The following is a 27,568-nucleotide window of genomic DNA, read 5'->3' as shown; positions in this document are numbered from 1 at the left end:
GCTTCCGTTTTTGTGATTACATTATCCTTTAAGGAACTAATGTGTCTTTAACCTCCTGGGAAGTGGTGTCTCCTCCATGAGATTTGAATTTTTTTCTATAAAAATTGATAAAGTCTTCCTTAGAATTGTCCATTAGCATTCCATTGATTGTTTTTTTTGTTAAACAACTTTCTTGTTGGCAGTTACTGTAGTCTCAACTGGGTTGGAATTACAGAAGTTAATATCAGTGGTAGAAACAGATATTTCTCTTAACTAAAACATGCAGCTGCTATCCTTTTACCTGCATCATCAGAACTACAAAGAAAGGACTTTTACTCTTTAAGGATCCTAGGAGACCACTGTTAACTTATATCACCAGGATTAAAAGCATTAGTAAGCCAGCTCAGTTTCTTTAGTCCCTTACAAGTCGGGTACCACATGTGAGAGGTTGTTTCCATCTGGCCGTGGTCATTTGTATTGAATTTTACTAACAGCTGACTTATTAGCTGAGAAGTGGGACTACCTTTGCCTCATTTTTACAGGAGTTGTAGTGAGATTTAGTTTTCTCTAAACATTGCAAGCTGGACTTCTGTTCGAATGCAAGGGGAGGTGGAGTTTACAGCTTGTTATTCTACCCACAGGCTGTAATTATTGGAAAGAAAGACATTTAGGGTAATCTGACATTAGTAGCTAACCAATGTCACTCCTTTTTCTCCCGTATGAGCTCTATGCTTCCATTCTTTTTCTTTTTATGGCCTTTATACTTGTGGTGTTTTGTTGTATTTGAAGGGAGAGTGACTTAGCAGTGGGTGCTGAGGTGAAATATAGCCTAAAAAGCCTGGGATACGGAAGCAAGGACTTAGAATAAAATAGGCTACTGGAGACCAAATTATGACATCTTGATGGATGTTACTATTTTGGTATAAAGTAAGACATACACCATTGTAGTCTACTACAATATGTATAATTTATTATAGTTTGTTATAGTTTATAAAGCTACTTACCTGATGTAATCCTCAGAGAGACACTTTATATTTATGTCACAAGCTGCTGGAGATGATGGAGTAGATTGACCATTGCTGTTATATTGGACTAAGATTGGGGGCTCCATATTTGTATGTAGTTGCCAGTTAGGTACAAGGGCGACAGAAACCAAATGTATTTTCCTTCCTAAAGCTTGTTGTGTTTGACCCATAATGCCAGGATTGACTCTAGCAGTCCATAGGCTTGGTTTGAGAAGGCCATGCATCACTGCTGAAATTGGATCCCAGTTGAATGTCTTGCAAAAGTAACATTCCCTACAATTGCAAAGAATGACAAACGTTATCTGCATTTATTCGGAGTTCCTCACACAGCTGTGGCAGTGTGAATGGAGAGATAAGTCATCAAGGAAAGGAGAGCAGTATTACAGGAATTAAATTCATCCTCAAGTCGTGGTGAGAACTTCACAATGTGCATCCTGTTTTTCACAAAATCTTGCCAAGGCAATACTGATATATAGACTGTATTTTATATAGCATATATCATGGACAGAAGTAGGTTAAAAAATAAAAAAGATGCGTGCACAAGACCCAGGATAAAAACGTGCCCAATCCTGGTAGGCGCACTGGTGTCAGGACTGGAAAAAATGACAACGTAGAATCCTGAAGTCATGGAAACATTTTTACAATGAGCCCCGGGGGGAAGGAAGCCCCCCCCCCCATTGTAGAAGGAGTAGCAGTCCACAAAAATCACAAAAACTGATAAGCCAAAGAGAGCTATAAGGACGATAGAATGGACTGTTGAGGATAAGAAAGAAATTATGTATTGTTACTATTATCCAAGAAGTCCAGAATTTCCAGACAGAAGATATACAAAAAGATTGAGAGAAATTAGAGAAAAAAAATACTTCCACAAGTAAAACTGTCAGAAGCTTCAAATAAAAATTGTGTTCATTAATACAAAGATTTATGAAAAACATTTTATAGACCAAGAAACCTTGTGCCGTTTGGAAAAACAAGTGACTGAGGAAGTGTGAAAATATAAAGAACAAAATCTACAGACTTTTGAAAAGTATAAAAAGAAATATGGACATGGGAAAGAAAGAGAGATATCTGATATGGTGCAATATTTATGCAAAGGAGAAAGCTAAATTAATCAACACAAAAAAAAGGCAGCCCCAAAGATATTCGAAGAGAAGTAGAGGCAAAGGTATCCAGATGTGGAAAATTTCACAATAAAAAATAAATAAGATCACAAAGAGGATAAGTAGAACAGAAGATTAGTAAAACAGAAGTAAAAAAATAGAAAATAAAGTTATGGAGTACTAGTGAAGTGAGGAATTTAGTGCAGAACGTCAAACGCAGGTTGTGTCACAGCATGATGGAACGAGTCCCCGAAGTAAGGAAAAACAGGAGGAGCGGGAGACATCTGAAGAAGAAATATGGACATGGGAAGGAAAAAGAGATTTAATATGGTGCAATATTTATTCAAAGAGAAAGCAAAATTAATCAATAAAAAAATAGCAGCACCAAAGATATTTAAAGAGAAACATAGACAAAGGCATCCTGACAATACAAAAAATAAGAAAACAAAGAGGAAAAGTAGAAAACAGGATTAGTAATGGAGAAGTTAAAGAAATAGAAACTGAGGTTATGGATTACCTGCAAAGTGAAGGATTTAGTGTAGAAAATCTAACTCGGAGAACATCACAGAATGGTAGAACAACGTATCCCCAAATTAAGGAGAAACCAGTGGAGCTGGAAACATCTGATCAGTTGCCATATGAAGATACTTTGGAGTCTTCTGTAGGAAACCAGAACAAATATTCAATTGGAGTTGCACAGCCAGGAAAGGAACAGGAAACTGTGGAAACTCTGACACAGTCATTGTTGTGGATTGATAGGCCAGGGAGCTCCCATATGAAAGAGCAACAGATGACACAGGATGAAACTGAAGAGAAAGTGACACAGAAGATGCTCTGGAACTTTGTATACATTGCCCGCAGGAAATGGAGAACAAAGAATGTCCCCTCAGTTTAGAAGAAAATGATCAAATAGAAGAGTGGCTTGATTTAATAGAAATGGACAGACATATTAAGATCAATGAAAACAGTAGATTACAGAAAGTCAATAAAATGCAGAAAGTTAGACGTTTGGTAAAACAAATGAACACAGTAATTAGGACTGGCCATAGAGATTCATGTAATATAACAGTAGTAAACAGGATATACTATCATGCAGCTACATTAATAACAGATAAAGTCTTACCACGAAAACACAGGGTAGTAATGCAAAGGAAGGGGAGACATCGAATGCCATCATGGGAGTATCGCATAGAGAAAATTATAAAGCAATTAAGACAAAAGTGTCACTGTTAGAAGAGTAGAGAAGAGGGAACAGCTCAACAAAAATACTCAAGGACAGACATGATAAAAGCAATATGCAGTATTATAACAGATCAGGATCTGTCTTGCACTATCACAAATAATAAACTAAAAATATCTACAATGGCAGAAACACTTAGAAGATCTGCAGGTAAATATAAAGGAGAAGTACAAAATAAGCAATTTATCCATGACCCAAAACGTTTTATAGAGAATTAGGAACAAGGCAAAAGGAACTGAAATACCACCCAAAAAGAAGAAATAGATACATTTTGGAGAAATTTCTATGAAGATCCTGTGGAACATAAAATGGTGCTAAATGGATAGAAGAAGTAAAAGAAAGAATAAGAAGTTCAAATGTACAGGTTATGAATTGGGATGAAGTAATGGCCAGAGAGATTGAAACAAAGTTAAGAAAAGCTCTTAATTGGAAAACCCCAGGCCCAGCTACAGTAACTAACTTCTGGCTAAAAGTATTACCAACTTTATGTGAAGATTTAACCATGAGTAAGAACTATTTATATGAAAACCCCAAACAGACACTAGCCTAGTAAACAATAGGAAAAACAGTATCCTTACTTAAGAGCGAACCTGCAAGCTATCCTAAAAACTATAGACCAGTAACATGCCTTCTGATAACGTATAAAACTGTACACTAGAATTGATGCCAACAGAGTTTATAGTCATTTAGAAGAAACAATCATGGCAGTAGAGCAAAAAGGTAATAAAAGAAAGTCATGTGGAACAAAGGCTCATTCGTTGTTAAATAAAGTCATAATGGAGAAGTATAAAAAGGGGAAGAGTCTAAGTATGGCATGGATAGGCTATAAAAAGGATTTGACAGTATCCCACATTCTTCGATAAAAGAGTGCTTAAAAAATATAAAAGTTACACCCTACACTGATCGATTAGATTACAGCCACCATGAAACAGTGGCAAACCATTTTGCAGTTAAGCCATGGATAAAGGAGAAATTATTATTCCACGGATAAAAATTCAAAGGGTGATATTCCAGGGTCATTCTGTGTCACTGCTGCTGTTTTGTCTTGCCATTAACGCATTAAGCTGTCTACTTAACAGATTAGGTCATGGTTACAATTTGGCTCCCAGAAAACAACAAAGTGTAAAGACTTCTCATCTTCTCTTTGTAGATGATTTAAAACTATATAGTTCATCAGATGAGGAATTGAAAGCACAACTGCAAGTGGTCAAAACTTTTTCAGATGATATTTACATTTTTATTTTATTTTATTTTTTATTTTACATTTGTTGACCGGGCTAGTCTAACTGGATACATGTCAATTTTCAGTAGAGGCCCGAGGAGAAAAGCTCCACTGTAACAGTCTAAGGTAACACACTAAGAAAAAAATATATACAAGAGGATAACTAAACTACTAAGCAGGAGTTAGCAACTAATTAGCATACAAAACAACAGAACAGCAATTAGTGAATCAAAAACACACAGCAACAACAGCAGTATTTAAATACAGAATTGAATTTTTTTTTTTTTTTTTTTTTTTTTTATAGCATCTGGACTTGGACTTGACCTATCATGAAGGAAAAAAGAACTAAATACTACCTGTGCAAGGCATTAGGTAGTGCAAAGTAAGTAGAGGTGATAGGAGGTAAAACATAAGCAAAGTAAGAAACAGTAATAGGAGCGGTAATAGGAGGTAAAATCATAAGAAAGAGGAAGTCACAAGCTGAAGAGAGTCAGGGGGAAAATTGTAGTGATGGGAGCAGTGATATAAGCTAGATGGAGACAAGGCAGTGTGAGAGAAGGAGAAGTAATACTTGTCCAGATGATGGGTGTGTACAGTGCAGATAGAGGTAATGGGAAAAGAGGTAAAAAGATGTGGAAGTAGGAAACAAGAGTCAGTCAGGAGAAGAGCAAGGGCAGAGCCAGTGTGATTTAAGGTGGGTCTTTAAATGTTTTTTGAAAAGGGGTGTTGAGGTCAAGGTAGTAAGTTCATTAGTGAGCTTGTTCCAGTGTGTACCCACAGCATTTGAGAAAAGGGAGTCACCTGCTTTGTTCTGAGATTTACATGTGGCTACTAGAAGTTTATTAGCTGATCGTAGGGTAGTGAGATTCTTATAGGGGGAAATAAGAGTATTAAGAATAGGTGCATTAGAAGGGAAATGGAGTATCCTGTGGGTAATAGTCAGTTGTTGAAGTAGAATGAGATTTTGTAGTTCAAGCCAACCTAGCTGTCTGAGATTTAAGCAATGATGAGTCCGATATGGGGCACCTGTAGCAAACCTGATACTGTTGTGGTAGGATGAGGCTAGTTTTGACAGGTTTGTATTTGATAGGTTAATAAAGGTTGGAGAGGCATACAGTAGTGTTGAGATGAGATGTGTTTGAGCTAAAGATATCCTAGTCTCTGGTGTGATAAATTGTTTAAGTCTATAGAGAGCACCTATTTTTTTGTTAACTGTTTTTATAGTTAGATTGATGTGAGCATCAAAGTTTAGTTGATTATCTATTGTGACACCAAGCAGTTTTGTGGTACTGTCGGGTGATATAAGCGTGCCATTGTTAGAGACAATAGTATAGGAAATTGAGATGGACTTATAAGTTGGAGTAAACAATAGTAACTTAGTCTTTTTAGGATTAAGGAGGAGACAGATGTGTTTGAACCAATTTTCTGCTGCAGTAAAAACATTTTGGGTACATGAATGTAGTTCAGCAGGAGACGTTGCAGTGCAGATGAGTGTAGAGTCATCTGCATACTGAATGCAAGTGGAGGATGGGAGGGAGGTATTCAGGTTATTAATAAAGATGGAGAAGAGGAGGGGACCTAGAATAGAGCCTTGTGGGACTCCAATGGAGACTGGGAGCTGGGAGGATAAATGACTGTCCCAGAGAACTGCTTGTCGTCTATTTGACAGGTAGGAGTTGAACCACTGAATAGCCATTATGTCAAGAGAAAGGGATTTAAGCATATCAATCAGAAGATGGTGATTTACCATATCGAATGCTTTCGAGAGGTCAAGAAATAATGCAGATGAGAATAGATTATTGTTGCGATTTTTGTTGATGGAGTCTGTAAAGGAGAGAAGGGCAGTGGTGGTACTATGGAATGGTCTAAAACCGTGCTGTGAGACAGCAAGTGGGTTATTATGGAGAAGGTGCTCTAGAAATTGTTGGTGGACACATCGTTCTATGATTTTAGCTAGAGGAGAGAGTAGGGCTATAGGACGGTAGTTTGAAAGTTCAGTTGTATTTCCCCCTTTATGTAAAGGGATGATATGGGAGATTTTCCAGAGAGACGGAATAGTGGATTTGGTTATGGTTCTGTTTATTAAGATGGAGACTGGGAATGCTAGTACCTCTGCAGCTAGCTGCAGATACTCTGCTGGCAGTTTGTCTGCTGAGGGGGTACAAGGTTTAAGTTTTCGGAGTTGGTTGTAAATGAAGGCTGTGGATACTGTGTTCAACTTTAAAGAGGGTGTTTTACTATTAGGAGGGTTAAGTCCAAGGGTTGTGGGTGGAGTTAAGGTGTTGGCAAGAGAGGTGACTGTTTCTGAGAAGAAGTTATTGAAGGTGTCAGCAATTTTATTAGGAGGGGTCTGAGATAGGTTGGCAGGGGTGGGTGTTTTTGAGTTTCCAGGGTATAGGAGTTTCTTGATTCCAGACCAAATTTTTTGAGGGTTCTGTTGGGGGTTTTGTTGAAATTTAAAGTAGATTTTTTTTTTGTCAAGGAGTATAAGTTTCTTTGTGGTATTTCTAAGGTGTTTGAAATGTTGGTGGTCAGTGGTTTTTTTTGTGATTCTCCATTTTTCCCAAAGTTTGTTTCTTAGTATAATTTTTTGCTTGGTTTCTTTGGAAAGCCATGGAGCTGCTTTGGACCTTATTTTAATTTGGCGAGAGGGGGCATGGCTGTCCAGAATTTGGAGGAATTTATTATTGAAATAAGTGACTGCTTCATCGAGAGGAAGGTCTTTGAGAGGTGCCCAGTTGCAAGCTTTAAGTTCTAAGAGGAAGTTGGGAAGGCTGAATTTTTTCTTACTGTGTATAGTTCGATATACTGATCATGAGGACTACTATGTTTTTGTTTGGAAATGTATGTAAGGAGGTGGTCACTAATTTTGTCAGGGAGTATACCTGTTTTATATGCAAGGGGATTGTTATTTACAAGTATCCAATCAAGAATACTCTGCTTCTTGGTAGGTTTATGTATTCTTGTAGGGAAGTTTATGATTTGTTGGAACGTGTAGAGGTTTATGAGGGAGGTGGGTTTAGTGGAACAGCAGGAGTTCCAATCAATATTGAGATCACCTAAAAGGATAGTTTCCTGTGGGATGGTAGAAGAGAGCCAGCTAAGGATATTTTCAAGTGTATTTATATTTTTCCTGGGAGGGATGTAGCAACACATAATGTACATTGCTTTGTTCTTATTAATCTGAAGTTTGGAGCAAAGGAGTTCAGCATTTGTAGGGGAGGGAGGTTGGGAGTCTATCAGGCTAATTTGTAATTCAGATTTATAAAGTATGGCAACTCCCCCACCTTTTTTGTTTGGGCGATCAAGTCTTAAGATACTGTAACCAGGTGGGGTAATTTCATTGTCTTTGATTGCTGGTTTAAGCCAGGTTTCAGTTAGGCAGAGGATGTCAAATGAGTAGAGGTCAATTAGGGCATGGAGCTGGGTGATTTTATTTGTTATACTACGAATATTTAGGTGAGCAACTGAAAGTGAGTTGGGAGAAAAGGGGGATTTCATGGAGTTAGTATTTTGGTCAGTGAGGGTAAGTGGAAAGGAGTTGTTAGGGCCAGGGTTGGGATGTATGTCCCCATGAACCAGTAAGAGCAGGAGAGGGGAGGGAAGTATTTGTGTGTATTTTGAGTAGGTGAGGTAGAGCTTTCTGGTTTTGTAGTATTTGTTGTGGTTTATTCGGTGAAACTGGGGAGGAAGGTATGGGGATGATGATGGCAGGGTAGGATATGATATTGTGGTTGGGACGAGAGTAGGGTTAGTTTGCTTTGATAATGTAAGGAACTCTGTCAGATTTAGGTTTTCATAGTAGGTAAGGGTGTAAGATATAACAAGGAAATTTAGGAATGTGACTGAACACAGTATGTTAAGGTAAATTGAAGTATTAGTTTTCATAGTGCTGGAAGGAGTAAAATGGGTGTGGTGTTTGGAGGGAGTGTTGAGTGGGGAGGTGTGGACGGTGCTAGGTAGGTTTGGAAATGTGAAATGAGTAAGTAGTGTGATAGGTGGTAAGATACTAGGGGGTGTGGCAAGGCAAGTATAAGGTTGGGGACACTTGGGGTGGGTGGGAAATGGGGGTAGGGTAGGGGAGCGAAGTGAGCCCACAGGGCGTACGGAGCGGGTAGACCCACTGAGGGAGTGGACCCAAGGAAAACAATCAGAGGAGATATGAAAGGTAAGAGTAGTTTGGATGTGAGTAGGTGGAAGGAGAGTGCCTTGAAAATAGTGAAATAAGCAGGGTAGATAGGTGAGAAAGTTCAGTATAGGTATAAGGGAAAAGTGGAGCTACAGTACAAGAGGTTGAGTCAGTCTGTGAGCCTGAAGAGTGGAAAGGTAGTTAGTGGGATAGCTTCTAGGAGGAAAATGCCACCTGGTGGCAAGATGCAGTACATCAAGCTAAAGGTTTTGTTAGGGAGGTAGCAGGTCAGGGGATTCAAGGAGGGAAAAAAGAGTAAAGATGTACAGGAGGACAAGTGTAATAGGTGAGGAAATTGAGGAAATATAAGAATGTCATTTGGTCTTGATAAATGTGCAAAAGCAACCTTCAAAGAAGAAAAGCTGCAGCACCAAGAAAACATCAGTTTGGGACAATAATGTGATATAAAAGAGCTTGAACAAGAGAGACTGTATAAATATTTGGGAATTGATGAAGTGAAGGACCAACAGTAAAACATGAACAAATGTGAATAAAACGTAGTAAGGAATATTTTAGAAGACTTTAAATTAATAATGAAAACAGTGTTGACATCCAGGAACAAAGTCCAAGCTATAAAACCAATTTGCTCTTCCTGTCCTAATTTACAGTTTTGATGTGACCGACTGGCCCCAAAAGGTGTTGAATTGGTTGGACAGGAAAACAAGAATGATGCTTTATGCTCATCATATGATTTATAAAAATCAGAGTAAACCAAGATTATATATTCCCCATTCTGAAGGAGGTATGGGCATCCTCGAGATTGATTATACATATAGGTCTGCAGTTGTGGGACTGCATACATAACTACTGACCTCACAAGACCCAAATGTAGTGAAAGTTTTGAAACATGAGGAGAATAAGTCTTGGATGACTTCCCAGTTTAGTTTAGCAGAAGCATATCGTCATCAAGTGGGAATAGAAATCCAACCCGAAGTAGATAAAAATCAGGCAGCAACTGAATGTGCCAAAAAAAAAAAAATGAAGGCAAGAAATGTGGAAAATGTGTAAATATAATTGCAAGTATAGAAAACTCTTGGAACAACCTCATGTTGATCAGGATCAAATGCAGGAATGCTTAAGGAGAGGTGAATTTAAACCAAAAGATGAAAGGTTAATATTGGCGGCCCAAGATAGTGGACAACGTACACGTTGGTTGACAAAGTGCATTGAACATGTGGTTGAAACAGACAAATGTAAGTTTTGTAAAACAGAATTGGAAACAGTGGCACATGTTGTTGCTGTTTGTAATATACTAATGGCAGAAGGACTGTATACTGAAAGGAATAATAATGTGGCAAGACAGTTGCATTGCAGATTGTGCAAACATAATATTTAAGTAGCTGAAAATGATGGAAACATAAGCCACAAAATCATCACAGAAAATTGTGAAGTTTATATCACATGGGATCATCCACTACCAACAGTTGACCCTTTCTAGCCATGACCCAGGATGCATACATGTACAAAGCATAAGAAAAGTGTACAGTTTCAATATCAGACAAATACAAGTCAGTGCATATACAAGTTTGATATAAGGCATATATAAATCAGACTTCCAAGATGGTTGCACACTGATCAACAGCTTAGTTTCAGTTCCTACAGTGTGAAAAAAACAAATTGTGAGATAAGGGCTTAAAATAAGTGAAACATTGATCGCGTATATCAAATCAAGTAACAAAAAGCTGGAAAAATGGAAGAAGCTTTAAACAGCTATTCATATGACCTGTATAAAACTGCAAATGTCGGAGGTCAAAATAAAGAAAATGCTGGCTGAATATAAGAAAACTAGTAATAGACAATGTTTCATTGAGTCCTGGAAAGATAGCATTGAAGTGTACTTGCCAAAACAATTCTTTCATCTCCAGGTGTAATCCAAAAGGGCCACCATTAACATTAGGAATCAGTTTCTCCAGTGCTGAAATTTTAAAGTGATAGCCACGAAAAGCTGCATGCCTAGCTAGGGCATTAGCTACATTTAACTTAGAAATGGCATAAAGATGTTCTTTTATTTTTTTCTTTCAACTTGCGTTCTGTTTTCCCTATGTAATAAGCAAAACAGCTTTCACAAAGGGCAGTATAAACTATGCCCTTACTATTACAGTTAGCTGAACTGTGGACAGTGAAACATTTTCCGTTGACACTAAATTCTGCTACTTTTCCAGGACTCAATGAAACATCGTCTATTACTAGTTTTCTCAAATTTAAAGCATTTAAAAGGTAATTTTACTTTTAATGTTTAACTAAGTGACATTTTCATTGTTGTTAAAACCTACTTATTTTAAAAGATTTCTATAAATAAATATTTAAATATATTTTTGACATGGTTTAGTTATTGTTTTGTATGCCTTTAAGATGTCATTATGAGGTGGGGCATGACTTTTGTATAAAAGCTTTTGCATTTTTGTGGGTCAGGTTTTATCTGATGAAGTCTGGCATTGGTTTAAGATGAAAAGCGCTTAATAACATTTTAGTTTGTTGTGTGCTCTACTAAGATGCCTCTTTCACTTTTTCTGTAGTTTATGCAGTTTTTGTGTTCTCTTTTCATAGTGAAGTGTGGCTGAATATGAGACTGCTCAAGAAGACCTGTTTCATAAAATTGTAGAGTTAGAGGACAGAGCATGCAGGGAAAGTCTGAGATTTTCTTCTGTACCAGAGAAACTAGAAGAAACAGACTGTATTAATTTTATGAAAGCATAAATAAGCAGCTGGACTAGTAATCCACAGCAGAATTTAATTGAATGGGCACATTGTGTGTATGATCCAAACCTGGTTTTGAGAAAGCAACAAATACCTGTATTAGTAAAGATGCAACCACACTAGAAGAAAGAGTTAATTCTGACAAAACTGTGGCAGAGGGGAAAAGTATTAAAAAAATTAGAGACAGTAGAATGTTTGCGGAAAATTATTATTCAGTGTACACCAAGCAGGAGAGAAGATCATTTTTCACCAGCAATCAGGGAATGTCATGAGAAAGGTGCGAGATTCGAGCTGCTATATCCGGCTGTCTTTAGAATAGTTTTTCCCTAAAGAACATAGTCATTTTTTTTTTCAGAACAGACTAAGGAGGCAGTATAAAAGTTTGTCCAACAAAAAATGAGCCATCAAACTGAAGGGTCTCTGCTTATCATTCTTCTGATAATAAAGCTCATAGAGAGACTTTGCCAGTGAAACCTTTACCAGTGTTCCAAAGGAAAATGCTTGAGAGAGAGAGAAAAAAAGCACAAAAGTTGACTAGAAGAATCGGGAGAACTCTGGACTTGAACTGGAGTCTGAGGTTGGGAGATAGAGATGAACAGGAAGAAGACCAGCAACACTGAAATTAGTGAATAAATGTAAGCATATAAAGCATTAATCACATTTGTGAAATATGGCTTTGCAAGAAAAAGTGGAAAGATTAGACTTTTGTTGACTTTGTTAAACATAATGGGGGACTGAAAAGCATATACTCTATTTCATGTTATTCAAGATTGGAAGGACACTAAAAGGAAAGGAAAAAAGTAACTCATAAGTAAAACAGTTTTGTTCTTAATATATCTATAAAACATTTCATGATATACATTGCATGTTATTTATCAAAGCAGTTTCAGTTATTTTGTATGTGATAGAGATACTAAACTGTCCAAGTGTATCTTTTTTTGTTTTAATAAAGATGGTCATTTCAATGTAAAAGAGCAGCATAGTTGGACAAAAGCACATTTAAGTTAATTAGCTATAATCTTGGGTTGTCAAGGTGTGGAATGATTTCTGAACAGATTATAGCATATGCATTGTTGATATGTTTTGTCTTACTTTTTCATAGGTGAATGGCTGGATTCAGGCTTGATCTAATTCTTTTTTGTGTAAGCAAGTAAATGAGAGAACACTGAATGTACTAAAAACTTCTCTTTTATCAAATAAATGTTAATTGTGAGTTCAGAAGTCTGCAGCTGAGGGCAGCTGAACATTTTGTTCTTGTGTTTCCATAGAGACAAGCTGACTACAGGGGCAGGCAGTAAAAGCCAGAGCACTTTTTAAGGGTAAACGTTAATGTTTTCTGAAAGCATACAAGTTGTTTTTCACATCTGGGAGGGGAATAAAGCAATTAGTGTACGTAGGTGTACAGGCTGTAACATGTCTTAACATAGGTAATATTAATTGTAGTTTTGGTAATGCATATGTGTGCAGCTGTTGATTTGGGACAGATGTTTGATTAGGAGGGCTAAACTTAATTTGAAGATGTACATAGTTTTGTGTGTTTTTAATAGGTTATGGGGTTGTTCTGGGGTTGTGTTAGAATTTTTGTTTTAGGGTTTCATTAAAACAAAAATTCTTGTAAAATGCTACATAGGTCCAAATGGAGATGACAAGAAACAACTGTATCATTTACTAAGAGGCAGTCTCTGCTTGACTTACAAAGCCATGTGTGACCCAGCTCTGTTAGAAATGCAACATCTAAAGAAATCCCAGTCCCTCCACACCACATGCTCCAGAGACCTCAACCTCATTACCACAATCAGCAGAACATGCTGGAGGGACAGGTTCATAACCCAGAGACTGCCCATGCTCTGGAATAGACTTCCCATACATGTCAAGCAGAGCACCTCACTGGCCCTCTTCAAGAGAAACCTTAATGAGTGGATAGGAAATAGAAAGTTCACCCCAAGGATCACTTCAGTGTCTGTACTTGATAGAGGCACTGGGAACTAACATCGGGCGGCATGATGCCAGGGCACTTCTATGGGCTAGGCTTGTAAAGGCTCCATGGCCATTAGCTTAGTACAAACCTATGAATCAATGTATAAAAGATTAACCTGCCAAACATTAGTGGGTGCATGAGGAAATAGACATATAAAAAGCTGTCAAATATAATATGTGGGAATAATAACTTCTTATCATAATGGCTACATTATCTGTATTATTTTGGAATGTTAATGGCCTCACATGTATAGACAAAAATGGAAAAGTGTTGAATTATATTAAGAAAGTGCAAATAGTGCTACAAGAGACACATTTGGAAATAAGTGAGCATGTGAATGTGATAAAGAAATGATTCCAGGAGAAATATTCAACAGTGTCAGGGTGAAAGGAAAAGGGAGGAGTGCTTGTACTAATAGCTAGATTAGCTCCAATAGAGATAGATGAGAGAAAAAAAAGATAATGGTAGATTTGTGGTAGTAAGGGGCTACTGGTAAGGGAGGAGGATTACTGCAGTATGTATTTATATTCTACCTAAAACTATTACATTGAAGCTTAAGACTTTTTTTTAGAAATAATCAGCTTTCAGTAGGGATAATTAATTATAAGTGGGGACTGGAATTTGATATGCAACAGTGAGGATATATCTGGGAGGCCTAGAAGAAAAATAAAACACAAGAGGGTAAATTTCTGAAGAAATTTGTGAAAATATTTTGTATAAAAGACATGAATTCAATAGTAAAAACTCTGAGGTAATTTACATATTATTCCCCAAAGTACAGTAACTGGGCTAGACTATACAGAAATGATCTTTCATAGTAGCATGCGTATTTAATTGAAAGCTTTGACACATAACCGATAACTATTTCAAATCATGTGGCTTTAACAACTAAGATAAAAATACAGGGTAATGAAACTTGGGTGCCTCCCCACCTACCTATTAAAAAGAGAGGAATTTATGGAATGGGTAGTGGAAATTATTAGAGAGTTTCTAAGGAAAATAGAAATTTCTTCAGAAGTTGTAGCTGGGGAGTAGAATATAATGAGCATGGAATTTAAAAATGGGGTAGAAAAATGAAAAAAGATATGGTTAAGAAGTAAGAAGAGCTAACAAAGGTAAACTGTTGCAGAAAAAGAGGAATCTGTCAGAACAAGAAGTGGTGAACTGCAGACTGCTAGAGAGAAAATAAGTGAGTATCTGGATAATATGTATGAGTTTAGAACGTTTTTTGAGAACTTCAGAGCACAAAATCTTTTAGCACAACAACTTAGGTGACAGAAAGTTGAAAAGGTTGTTGCCAAACTTAGGGAGCCCAAAACAAGAATAATATCCAAAGAATCCTGTAGCGGTATTAAAGATATTTTGGAAATTTTTGAAAATTTGTGTAAAGTAGAGAAATGTGGAAATCAAGAAAGAGCACAAATAAATATTTATATAATACTTAAGTATGCCAAGGATAGAGGTAGACGAGGCTCAATAATTAACAGTTAAGATAAGAGGAGATGAAATAAAAACAGTGACATACAATCAATGTGCGGGAAAATCTCCAGCAATAGGTAGTATCCCTGCGGAAGTTTGTAAACTAGGAGAGATGAAAGTGAAGATCTGGAAGGTTCTGTTTGACAGAATTTTAAAAGGATAGGAAGCACCAACATCCTGGTAGAAAGCAGTTGTGGCTGTTAATACTTAAAGGCAGTAAAGACCCATGAAAGCTACCTTCATGTATGCCTGTTTCAGTTTTAAACCAAGATTATAAGCATTTCTGTCTGCAATAGCTAAAAGAATGGAAAAAGTGTTTGCCAAAATTGATACAAATGGATAAGTGTGGTTTTGTGGAGGGGAGGCAAACATTTACCAACATTAATAGAACAATGATGCTCCAGAGGGAAGCAGAGCATAAGAAAATACTGCTGGTGTTGGTGGGTATTGATGCAGAAAAAAACATTTGACTGACTAAGCTGGGATTTTTATGAGTAGGGCAGTGAAGCATTTGCATTTTCCCTGATGTACTAATAAGATTAATTAAGAAGGAATATGAGGGATCAAAGGCAAAAATTAAAGTGGAAGTGTTCCTCTCTGACAAGGTGTGTCTGAACAAAGGAATATCAGGCAGAATATTCTCTTTCCCATTTGTTATTTGCTTTATATTTAGAGCCACTGGAAAAAAATAAGGGACCCAGAAATTCAAGGATATGATTTCTATGGTAAAGAAGAAAAGTTGGCTTTATTTGCAAATGATATTTTGTACATTATAAAACCAGAAACGGACATCTTGGTGTTTTGTTAACATGTTGAGACAGTTTCAAGTCTTTTTGGGATATAAACTTAATGCAGATAAAACAAAGGCTATAGCTGTTAACTGTGTAGAGTCACCCATGAACTAGACCAGCATTACCACATTCATGGGGACATGATAAAATGAAATATTTAGGATTATGGATTAAAAGGGATTCTGTTAAGTGCAGCTAAGGATATGTGGGACGAGACTAAGCAAAAAATAATACAAAAACTGAGAAAATGGAAGCTCTTGTTTATGGATATGGATAGCAAGGCACACGCAGTGAATATATTTTTAGTCCCTTTAGTTTTATATACAGGGCAGGCATATTCATTAAACCAGAGGAGAAGTCGTGGACAATAATTAATAAAGAGTTGAAGGAATTTGTGTGGGAGGGGAAGATGGCAAGTTACAAGTGGGTTAAGATGATCCTTCCAACAGAAAAGAATGGTTTACGATTACCCGATTTGAAGAGACATTTTAGAGGTACACAGTTATGCTCACATACATCACACAAGCAGAAATCTGTAATTTAAAGTGGAAAAGGATGATGAAGAAACGGGGAGGAATCTCAAGAAATAAGGAGTGAGTTATATTTTGGATGCAGATCCTTAAGGAGAATAACAGCAGCCATACAGAATATTATATTCATAAGGCAGCAGAAAGTGTCCTAAGAACTAAACCGGCACAGGATTGGAGAAACGAGATTTTGCTGATAGGGATGACTGCAATTAGGAGTACAGAGAATAGGCTAGAGGGGGCTGGAATTTATTGTAGAAAACAGGCAAAGGAACCAAGGTATTGGGAACAAATAACCTGAGAGAGAAAGATAATAGAATGGGAAGAGGCTAGGAAGACATTTGGACTTCAGGCTAGAGACTGCCTTTGTTATCTAAAACTGATACCCATATATAGGCAGAGAGAAATGGATAGGGGAATCATAAGTGAAAGACCTGATCTGTTAGAGTTTTTAGATGAATCTAGAACAAAATCTGCTGTTTAACAAGGATAATGAGTAGGGCATATAAATATTGCACTATAACTGTAACTATAGGAATAAATCAGAATATGTTAGAAAAGATCGGGAACAACGAAGAACGATTCAATGAGCAATTCACAAGGAAACAATGGGAGGAGATGTATGGCTCCCGAGTATGCAACAGTCTAGAAGATTTCGGATTTTTTCTTGGAAGTGTTGCATAGGTATTTTTATACCCTAAGAAAATGCCAAAGAATTTTTTCATAGGTAGGTGGCAAATGTTGCAGCTGTGATGGAGAAGAAAGAGGTAACTAGGAACTTATGTTTTGGGACTGGAAAGAATTGTCAAACTTCAAAATTTCCCTGCAGAGATGTAAAATTTCTCTGATCGCCTGGGGGGGTGCCTAATGGGATGTTCCCCTGATTAATATTGCCATCATAAAAATCAACAGTTGTATCCCTTGCTTCCTGTTCATGCATAAAAACATCATCATCTACATCAACAATACCCTTGTAAAACATCTCAACAACTTTCCTGACCATAGTTTCAATTTACAGTACTCAAACATGTTGAAGTTAATGAGAGAGGTGAACCAAGTGAATTGTTTCTTGAGTATAAAGAATTAATGTGGCAGCTTAGGGTTAATGCCACAAGTTCCCCAGGGTTGAATAAAGTTGTATCCCTTGCAAGTTATTTAAAGCTTAAGTCTGATTTTCATGTTTGATGTAACAAAAGTTATCATTTTTATGTACCTACACTTTAAATGCTGTAAAAGTGGAATGCTTTTTATGCATTATCATGTATTGTTTGCTAGTTTCACAATAGGTTTTATTCTGTGTGTGCTGTTTTAATTGTTAGTCATTTTAATTGATTAACTGGCTGGCGTTTCATATGTAAACGAACAATTTAGGCTATATAAAGAGGTTAGTGGTGTCATTCTGAAGAAGTCAAAAGTAATTTGTTGACGAAACCGCTAAATAAAACTGTCTCCAAAAAAAAAAAAAAAAAGAAAAAAATCTGCCCTCCTTTGACTATAGCAAGCTGATTGCTGCAACTGTAATAAACAGCTTGCAATAGTTACTTCCACATAGTCACAGTCACACACTGAACACTTCAGCGATGACAACAAATGCAGTTGTAGTATCGGCATTCATTTATAAAGCCATAATATCCTTGTGCCTTTGTAAATCAGCGCCTGTACTACCCCTGCCCCTTATCAGCTTGTTACTGAGCCAGTCGCCCTCTTTGCCCAACTCTAGTTGCAGCAATGTTGTTCTTATTATCCTTATAGCATCAGAAAATGAGTGATGGGCTAGTGTGGGCTGTTTAAAACTTACTTATGTAGACTGAATGGCTTCATGCTGGCATCAAGTCATTATCTTGAAGAGTCAGTAGGGTCCATCCCCAGTCCTGCACTGCACCACTGAGATCCCTAGCTTTATTCACTTCCCTATGCTAGATCCCTCTTTCTTGCATTATATAGTAAAGAATGAAAAGTATTCTGTGCAAGTTATCAAGATGTTTTTATTTTATTTAATTTTATTTATGTATTTTTGTGTTTTTAAATGGATGATTACTTTGTGGAATTGTATTATGGCCATTTAAGATACTTTGCAAACACTGGTCTTGTCAGCTTCTACTATTACTTATAAAGTGCACTTCAGAATGTCAAGAATAAAAGATTATAAAACTTTATAAACTCAGGCTTGCTGCCTATTTTAGAAGAATCTGTATATAAATATTAAAAATACTGAGTTGGAACTTTACCGTACCAAGTTCATAAACAATAACATGTTAAAAAGATATTGAAAGTAATATATTTTTGTAATTACTGGCAGTGGATGGAGCAAAAGGCTGTGCTTGGTAGACTGCGGAGTTGGAGACGGGGGTTCTGAGAACATTAGATGTCTTTGTCATTTATATACACTGTAATGACTCGTGGTTTAAATAAGTAAATGAAAAAACAGATGATAGTGTATGCAGGGGTTAGTATTACTACCTCAAAGCAGTTGGATATAAAATCAAGTCCAGCCTACTGTGATTTCTGTGCAGAGCATGTTTATTCTTCCTGTGTCCATGAGGGTTTTCTCAAGAGTCTCTGGTTTCCTGCCATATTTCAAAGACAACTGACAGTGCTGTGAAATGTATGCATTGGTGTATCTATGTTATAAACATCATAGCAAATCAGGGTGAAGAAAAGCAAAGTTTTACTAGAGCTTTTTAACTTGATTCTGTATTTGTGTATCTGACAAATATTTGAAAGGCTTATATTCATGTTCTAGCATGAGTGTCGTGGCATACTGGAAGTGAGTTGCTGATTTATTTATTTATTTTTTTATTGTGTCGAAGTTGGATGTGCTATGCAATGGAGAAATTATGGGGAAGGATCACACCATGGAATTCATCTACATGACAAGATGGAGGCTGCGAGGGGAAACTGTAAGTCATGCCTTCCAACTTCCATTACACACCTGGTTATCATTGGAGTTCTTTTATTAAATATTGGTTAGCATCTGTTACCTGTCATTGAAAGCAATTAATGAGCAATATCCATGAGTTCCTGAAAGAAGGAGTTTTCCCAAAGAAAACACACACATGCACACATGCACATGCGCACACACACATGCACCCACACACACACACACACACACATGCACTCACGCACACACACACACACACACGCACACACACACATGCACCCACACACACACACTCACGCACACACACACACACACACACACACACACACACACACACACATATGCACACACGCACACACACTCACAGACACATGCACACACACACGCACACATATGCAGACACACACACAAACACACACGCACACTCACACACAAACACACACGCACACTCACAGACACACACACACACACACACACACACACACACACTCACACACACACACACACACACACACACACACACACACACACACACACACGCACACTCACACACACACACTTACAATATTCGAATTTGGACTGTATAGGTGTACACAACACTATTTCAGTAGTTTCACTGTGGTGCTCTTTCAGTTATTTTCTTCTTTTCATTTGTCTACAGGACCGCCCCAGTGGCTCTCCTTCCTGGATCCAGTTAACCTATTCATTCCTCCATTTAGACAGGAACCCTGAGACCCATTCGTTTCTTGGTGAAGGTGAGACTCGGGTTTTAGGAACCAGGCCACTTTGCAGATCCTGTGGACTATCCTATCCCTGTCCCTTGGCAGCCTACAAGCTCCACTGTAGGTGCCTTGGGAGGTACATGCAAGCTTCCCTATGTGCATAACCTCTCGACTAAGAAGTACACTGTTGCACCATGGGGCTCGCTAGGCTCATGCTGCAGCAGTTGTTAACGCAGTGAGACAAGCTGCCTCCCTCTCTTATCCTCCTCATCTGCCTGTCACTCCAGCACCCATTCTGCTGGTCTGATATGAGTCATTCAAGGTACACTCAAGGCTTCATCCTTCTGTGCCATGCCACATGCGCACACACAGACTCACATGCATGTATACACACAGACACTTACATATGCACACATACATTCTCCTACATATACAGAGCATGTACACACACACACACACACACACACACACACACACACACACACACACATACAGACTCCTACATGTACACACACAGACACACACACACACACACACACACACACACACACACAAATATGCACACATACAGACTCCTACATATGCATACCATATACACACACACACACACACACACACACACACATATATATGCACGCATACAGACTTCTACATGTACACACACACACACACACACACACACACACATATGCACACATACAGACTCCTACATGTACACAGACACACACACACACACACACACACACACACACGCACAAATATGCACACATACAGACTCCTACATATGCATACCATACACACACACACACACACACACACACACACACACACACACATATATATGCACGCATACAGACTTCTACATGTACGCACACACACACGCACACTTACATATGCACACATACAGACTCCTATATATACGTACCATGTACACACACACACACGCACACTTACATATGCACACATACAAACTCCTATATATACGTACCATGTACACACACGCACACACTTACATATGCACACATACAGACTCCTACATATACATACCATGTACACACACGTGCGTATGTATGCACACATACAGACTCCTACATGTATATACCATGTACACACACACACACACACATATATATGCACACATACACACTCACACACACACGTATATATGCACACATACAGACTCCTACATGTACTTACCATGTACACACACACACACACACTTACATATGCACACATATAGACTCCTACATATACATACCATGTACACGCACACACACACACACACACACACACACACACACACACACACACACGTATATATGCACACATACAGACTCCTACATGTACATACCATGTATGCAGACACCCACCCACACACACACACACACACACACACACACATACAGACTCCTACACGTACACACACACACACACACACACACACACACACACACACACACACACACATACAGACTCCTACATGTACATACCATGTGCATACACACACACACACACACACACACACACACACACATACAGACTCCTACATGTACATACCATGTACGCACCCACACTTGCTGTCAGTAGCAGAGTTACTGATATTTTGTTGAAAGCCCATACACACACACACATATATATATGCACACATACACACACACGTATATATGCACACACACACACACACGTATATATGCACACATACAGACTCCTACATGTACATACCATGTGCAGACATATACACACACACACACACACACACACTTACATATGCACACATACAGACTCTTACATGTACATACCATGTACACACACACACACTTGCTGTCAGTAGCAGAGTTACTGATATTTTGTTGAAAGCCCATACCCTGCGTCCCACCACTCACATTCTTCTCCTTGTCGCAGTTGCTCACAGGTAACTTTACTATAATACAGACTGCAAAGTTATACTGTATACCACTGTGGATTACTTGCTATATTTCAGTTGTTAACACATTTGACATGCTATTTGCTGTATTTTTGCATTGTTTTTCTGTCCTTTCCAAGAATTTAATTTTGCTGGAATAAATATTTGAGCCTAAGAGTTGTATTATATTCCTGGCAGGAGTTAGTTCTGTTGTTTTTTAATAGAACTTCAAAATGGCAGTGGTCATCAACTTTCAAAGCTTATATGATTATTCATTGATTCACTGTATAGTTATTTAATCCACTTCAGGGTTGTATCCTGGCACTTAGTAGATGCTAGGCAGAAAACGTAATTCTGGTAAAGGTGTCAGTCCATTGTAGGAAATGCACATAAGTGCATACATGAATGTGGTAGGGACATGTTTGGGTAGACTGGAGTATAGCCAATTCACCTGTGGCATATTTTTATAATATAGGTAGAAAGTGGGGCTCCCAGTGAAAATACAGACACAGGAAGGACATACACACTCCATACAGAATGCCGTCAGGTAAGAACTGCACTGAAAACTCAGGCTGTGTGAGGCAGCAATGTTAATCACTGTGCTGCCTGTATGTATGTTTAGAATTAGGACAACAGTTTCAAGACCCCTTTGATGCACTAATCTATATAAAATATGAAACACCTGAGCTCCTTTTAAGCCTTTTGATACTTATGAAATAGCCTTAAGGTTTGAGTATTCGGCAGGTATTGTGGTTTCCTCCCACGTCTCCATGATATGCTGCAGCGTTCCTCCATATTGGTCATAGAATTGTATGTTCTGTGTGAATGAGTGAGGAAGTGAGCGTCTCCTGTGATTGGTTGCCACCTCATTCTGGATTAGTTCCTGTGCCTTATGCCCAATCAGTGCCATCGGATAAGCTCTGGGTTCCCCGCAACCCTTAACTGGATTTAGCATATAGTATGAGAAGTAATGAATCATCATCGTCATCATCATCATTAGCCTCCTTATTTTCTGTATGGGATCATGATGTCCTGTCTAGTTTACCCATCTGCCTTGATTCATTGCCACGCTGTTACCTTTTTTAACAGTCAGGCCTGACTGTCGCAAGTTTTATGTCATACAGGCCATGCATTGCTCTGCTGGATATGCCCTCATTTCCTCTTTCCTTCTTTGTCTGTTCTAAATCTTCTGCACCAGATCGTCTTCTACTTTTCTGCACATGTTCACAAACCATTGCAATCTATTCTCCTGGACTTGCTCCACATTTGGAGCTATTTTGACTTCTGATCTGATGTCTTCATTTTTTCGTCTGTCTCATAGTCTACATCTAACACCCAGCTCAGGCACTTCATGCCCATCACCTCTAACGTCTTCAGCTGCTCTCCGTTTACTGCCCAGGTTTCTATACTGTGCAGTAGAACTGGTCTCAGCACTTTTTGTACACCTTACTTTTCAGCATTTTTGGCGTTCTTCTATCATACACTACCTCTGACACTCTGTGCCAGTTGGCTGCAGCCTTTCTGACTGTAGCTTTGACTTCCTCATTCAGACTTCCCTTCTCCTCAACCACCCCTCTTAGATACTTGAAGCTGTTGCTCTGTTACACTGTTTTCCCTTCTGTTACATTTCTCAGCTTCTTCTCATTTTCCATGTTTGCTGCCATTACAACTGTCTTGTCTGTACTCAGTTTCATTTCACGTGCCTTCAGTTTTCCATTCCATTCCCCCAACATTTGTTGAAGTTCTTGTTTAGACTGTGCCTGGAATCTCACATCATCTGCATGCAGCAGTGTTATTGATCTGTCCCCTCTGACATGTTGGCTAATGTAGTCCATCACCAACATGAATAACAGTGGGCTCAGAGCTGAACCCGGACACATACCCACTCCCACTGGGAAACCCCTCTGTGAATGAGTATTAATGAATGAATGAGCGAGTGAATGAAGCATTTGATTACTTTCATCAAACCAGGACTCTAACAGTTAGTCTGTGACTGCACAGCATGCATTTGTGCTTCTTACATTAAGCATTATGTTGACTTAAGGCAGTTTACCTCCATTAGCCAAGTCGGTGTTAGTATATATTAATCCATGAAATTAAATAAAATGCAATAGCGGCTTGGACCTGCGTCGGTTGCTGTCCCTTCTTCCATGACGTCAGGTCGTCAGGGGTATAAAACACCCAGCCAACGCCATTACATCAGTCTTTCTTGCCGCGCGGTGCCTGAAGCAGAATCATTTCTCAAGTGCTGGTCGGCCGACTCCTGAAATTTTCGATTTCGAGTTTCAGAACCGAAGTCTTCAACTAAAAGCTAAGTACCCCGTTGGGGAAACTTTTTCTTGCTCCTTACCGATGTCAGTAAAAGTTATAATTGCATTACTTGTGGGAAGCAAATACCTCATAAGGATTTTCATTTGTACTGTATTCCTTGCCTAGGCCCTGACCACAATGTACCTTGCTGTCGATTTTGTGCTAAATTTAATCAACGCACGTTTAAACGTCGGTATATTTTTGCTTCTAAATATTTTGGCTCAGGATTTAGTTATCCAGAAATGTCGTCGGTTAGCAATCCGACTACTGGAATACCTAAAAAATGCAAAGAAAAAGACAGAGACAGACCATTGAGGTCCAAAACTGATGACAACGCTTCTCTTAAGCCAGTCACCAGTTTGCCGGTACTCAGTGAGGCACTTTTGCAACCCCTGATACCCGCTACTTCTGATTCACAGGCCTCTACTGAGACCCATTTGGAGTCCGGTATGCCGTGAGATGCTTCAGTTATGGAACCCGCAGATGTCTCTACCTTAGATGGGTCTGGAGCCGATGTGCAGGCACCAGCTTCTGAGGGTGTTTTCAGGCCTACAGATTTGTATATTAGACCGACGCCATCTTCAAAACTAAGGCCGAAATCTAAATCTATGTCTAAAAAAATGATGCCTGGGCCACATGTGCAGGCCCCTACGCCTAAAAAAAATAATCAAAATGGCTGAAGATTTAATTACTCTGATCAGGGGTACCAACCCTCTCCTTCTAAGAGGCCTAGGCAAGACATTGATTATGAATCTTCTGAACAGGATTCTGTTTCTTCTGACTCTTCTAATGAACAGGATTTGTCTGTTCCTACTTATGAGGACTCTGATGCAGAAGATTCCATTCCTTCTGCTTCTCCCCCTGAGGATTTTTCTTTTGGGGAAACTTTGCATACCTTAAGGGAGCATTTCCACTGGGAAAGTCAGGATTTCTCTGAATCTAAAAAGAGACTTAGGGATTTTCTTCTTCTTCCTCAGCATAGGCCTTTGGCTATTCCTCCTGCTCTAGACATTGTTGATGATGTTTTTTCAGAATCTAGTATGGCTCCTGATTCTCTGCCTCCGGCTACTTGTAAGCCATACAGATACTGCAAGGTTCCCGACTCCCACAAATTCCTTTTCAAAAATCCTGTTGCTGATCCTGAAACCATTTTTCAGGGTCCCAAGGGCATTAAGGCCTCTACTGCTAAAAATCCTACCCCTTCTGATAGAGATTCCAGGCCGCTGGATAGATGGGATAAGAAGGTTTACACTTCTGCAACCTTGGCAATAAGGGCTTTAAACTGTCAGTTTCATATGCTTAAATATCAACAGCATATCATGGGACTACTTAAACAGAAAATGATGTTAATTTCTGACTGTGTGGAAAATAAAGTTTACAGGATTTATTACATTCTGCTGAACAAGTTGGAAAACATACTTTGCAATGTGGTTTTGATTCCTTGGAGGCCTCTTGCAGGGCTTCTGTAACTGGATCTGTGCTAAGAAGACATGCTTGGCTCAAAGAGCAAACTCTGCCTTACCATGTTAAAGCAAAATTGTTGCATGCTCCTTTACAACATGACCGTCTCTTTGGTAATAAGGTTGAAGAAGTGTTAAAAAAGATGGAAGATAAAGCTAAATCTATGCAAACTGTGAAAGATTTCTTACAAGTGCAACCTCCAAGATTTAGTAGGCACTGGCCTACCAAGAACTGGTCCTTTCCAGTCCCTTCGAGAGCAGCTCAAGTCAAATCCAGACATTCTAAAGGCTTCAGGTTTCAGTCACAAGGAACTTTTAGAACAAAACAATGGGGTGCCTCCACCTCCAAATCTGGAAACAACAAGGCACCTCCCTATGGTAAACAGTCTCAATGACTTCCCTCTACAATCACCAAGCACTTACCTTTATCTGCCCCTTTGGGGGGGGGAAACTGGCACTTCATGCACAAAACTGGCAACTTATTACCTAGGACAAATGGGTTTTAAATATAGTATCCCAGGGATACAGATTTCATTTCCACACGTTGCCAATCCCAAACGGATGGCCAGATCTGCCTCCAAATCAGTGGGCAGAGGCCCAGAAACATGTTCTGTCCCTCATGAACATGGGGGCTATTCAACCAGTACCAGTAGAGGGAAAGGGACAAGGTTTCTATTCAAGACTTTTCCTGGTACCCAGAAAAGACAAATCATGGTGTCCAATTCTGGACTTATCCACTCTAAACACATTTCTGGACATTCCAAAATTCAAGATGCTGACTCTTCAACAGTTACTACCTATGCTAGGCAAAGATGCCTGGTTGGTAACTCTAGACTTAAAAGAGGCTTACCTGCATATCCCAATCAGGGAATCTTAAGATACCTCCGCTTCAAAGCAGGCTGTTTGCATTACCAGATGTTCATTGTGTTTCACTGTTGCAGTCATTACACTTGGGTTATCCTGCTGGCAGGCTACCCACAATCAGCCTGAATTCCAAAGTCTAGGTCCGGCGTCGGTTGCTGTCACCTCTTCCCTGACGTCAGTGCGCCATGGGTATAAAAGATGCAGCCGATGCCATTTTCTTCAGTCTTTCTTGCCTATCTATTCTAAATACATTTCTACACGTTCCAAAATTCAAAATGTTAACGTTGCAGCAGCTTCTGCCCATGCTGGGCAAGAGCGCTTGGCTTGTAACTTTGGACCTAAAAGAGGTGTACCTGCATGTACCAATCAGACAATCTTGCAGAAGATACCTCAGATTCATAGCTGGCTCAATGCACTACCAATTCTCTGCACTGCCCTTTGGCTTATCTACTGCACCCGGGGTCTTCACAAAATGCCTGGCACCAGTAATTGCATTTTTCAGACAAAGAGGAATTCAGATATATCCTTACTTGGACGATTGCCTTATTCAAGAAGAGAACAAGGACATTCTACTAAAGCATCTGGCGTTTGTAAAAAGATTATTAATTTGCCTAGGGTACACGGTAAACGAAAAGAAATCAAAGCTATTACCCTCTCAAGAGGTAATATTCCTGGGTGCAAACTTAAATACAACTGCCCAGATGGCTTATTTCATGCCAGACAAGCAAAGGCAACTGACTTCTTACTTCAAAATGTTGGCAACAAAGACCCAGTTATCTGCAAGGAAAATTCTGCAGGCTTTGGGCTTCATGGCATCCTGCATTTTGCTAATTCCATATGCCAGACTGCATATGAGGAAACTACAATGGTATCTAAAAAGTGTTTGGACTCAACATTGTCACAGTCTGGAAACATTAATTACCCTCAACCCTCATTCCTTGCCTGCAACAGGAGTTTCGATGGTGGGCACAGGCCTGTCACCACAACAAGGGACAGCCATTCACCCTACCTACAGCCAGGCAGACAATAACAACAGATGCATCAGATTATGCCTGGGGGGCCCACATGGCAGGAAAAATGTATTCAGGGCACATGGCCCACAAGCCAAATGCATCTTCATATCAATCAAAAAGAGATGCTAGCTGTTCAAAATGCCCTGACAGCTTTCAAGGATCTACTTAATCCAGGACAACTACTGATA

The 27,568-nt window shown here is 38.9% G+C and overlaps 1 protein-coding gene across 3 annotated transcripts in view; it reads left to right on the top strand.

Moving 5' to 3' along the window:
• The window catches only part of PCGF5 (polycomb group ring finger 5), a 518,064-nt gene that overhangs the window by 434,658 nt on the left and 55,838 nt on the right, over positions 1 to 27,568 (top strand). For 2 of the 3 annotated variants that reach the window (XM_044056918.1, XM_044056917.1), the window contains exons 8-9: positions 19,038 to 19,127; positions 22,209 to 22,280. In XM_044056918.1, coding sequence (XP_043912853.1) covers positions 19,038 to 19,127; positions 22,209 to 22,280 — 162 coding nt within the window. The remainder of the gene's footprint in view (positions 1 to 19,037; positions 19,128 to 22,208; positions 22,281 to 27,568) is intronic. The other variant, XM_044056919.1, reaches the window with a different exon arrangement.

Source organism: Protopterus annectens, chromosome 14.part0 (genome assembly GCF_019279795.1).
Source record: "Protopterus annectens isolate FY-2018-M chromosome 14.part0, PAN1.0, whole genome shotgun sequence".
Classification (NCBI taxonomy): Eukaryota; Metazoa; Chordata; order Ceratodontiformes; family Protopteridae; genus Protopterus; species Protopterus annectens.
The sequence above is the reverse complement of the archived record's forward strand: the minus strand, read 5'-3'. Positions and strand labels throughout refer to the sequence as shown.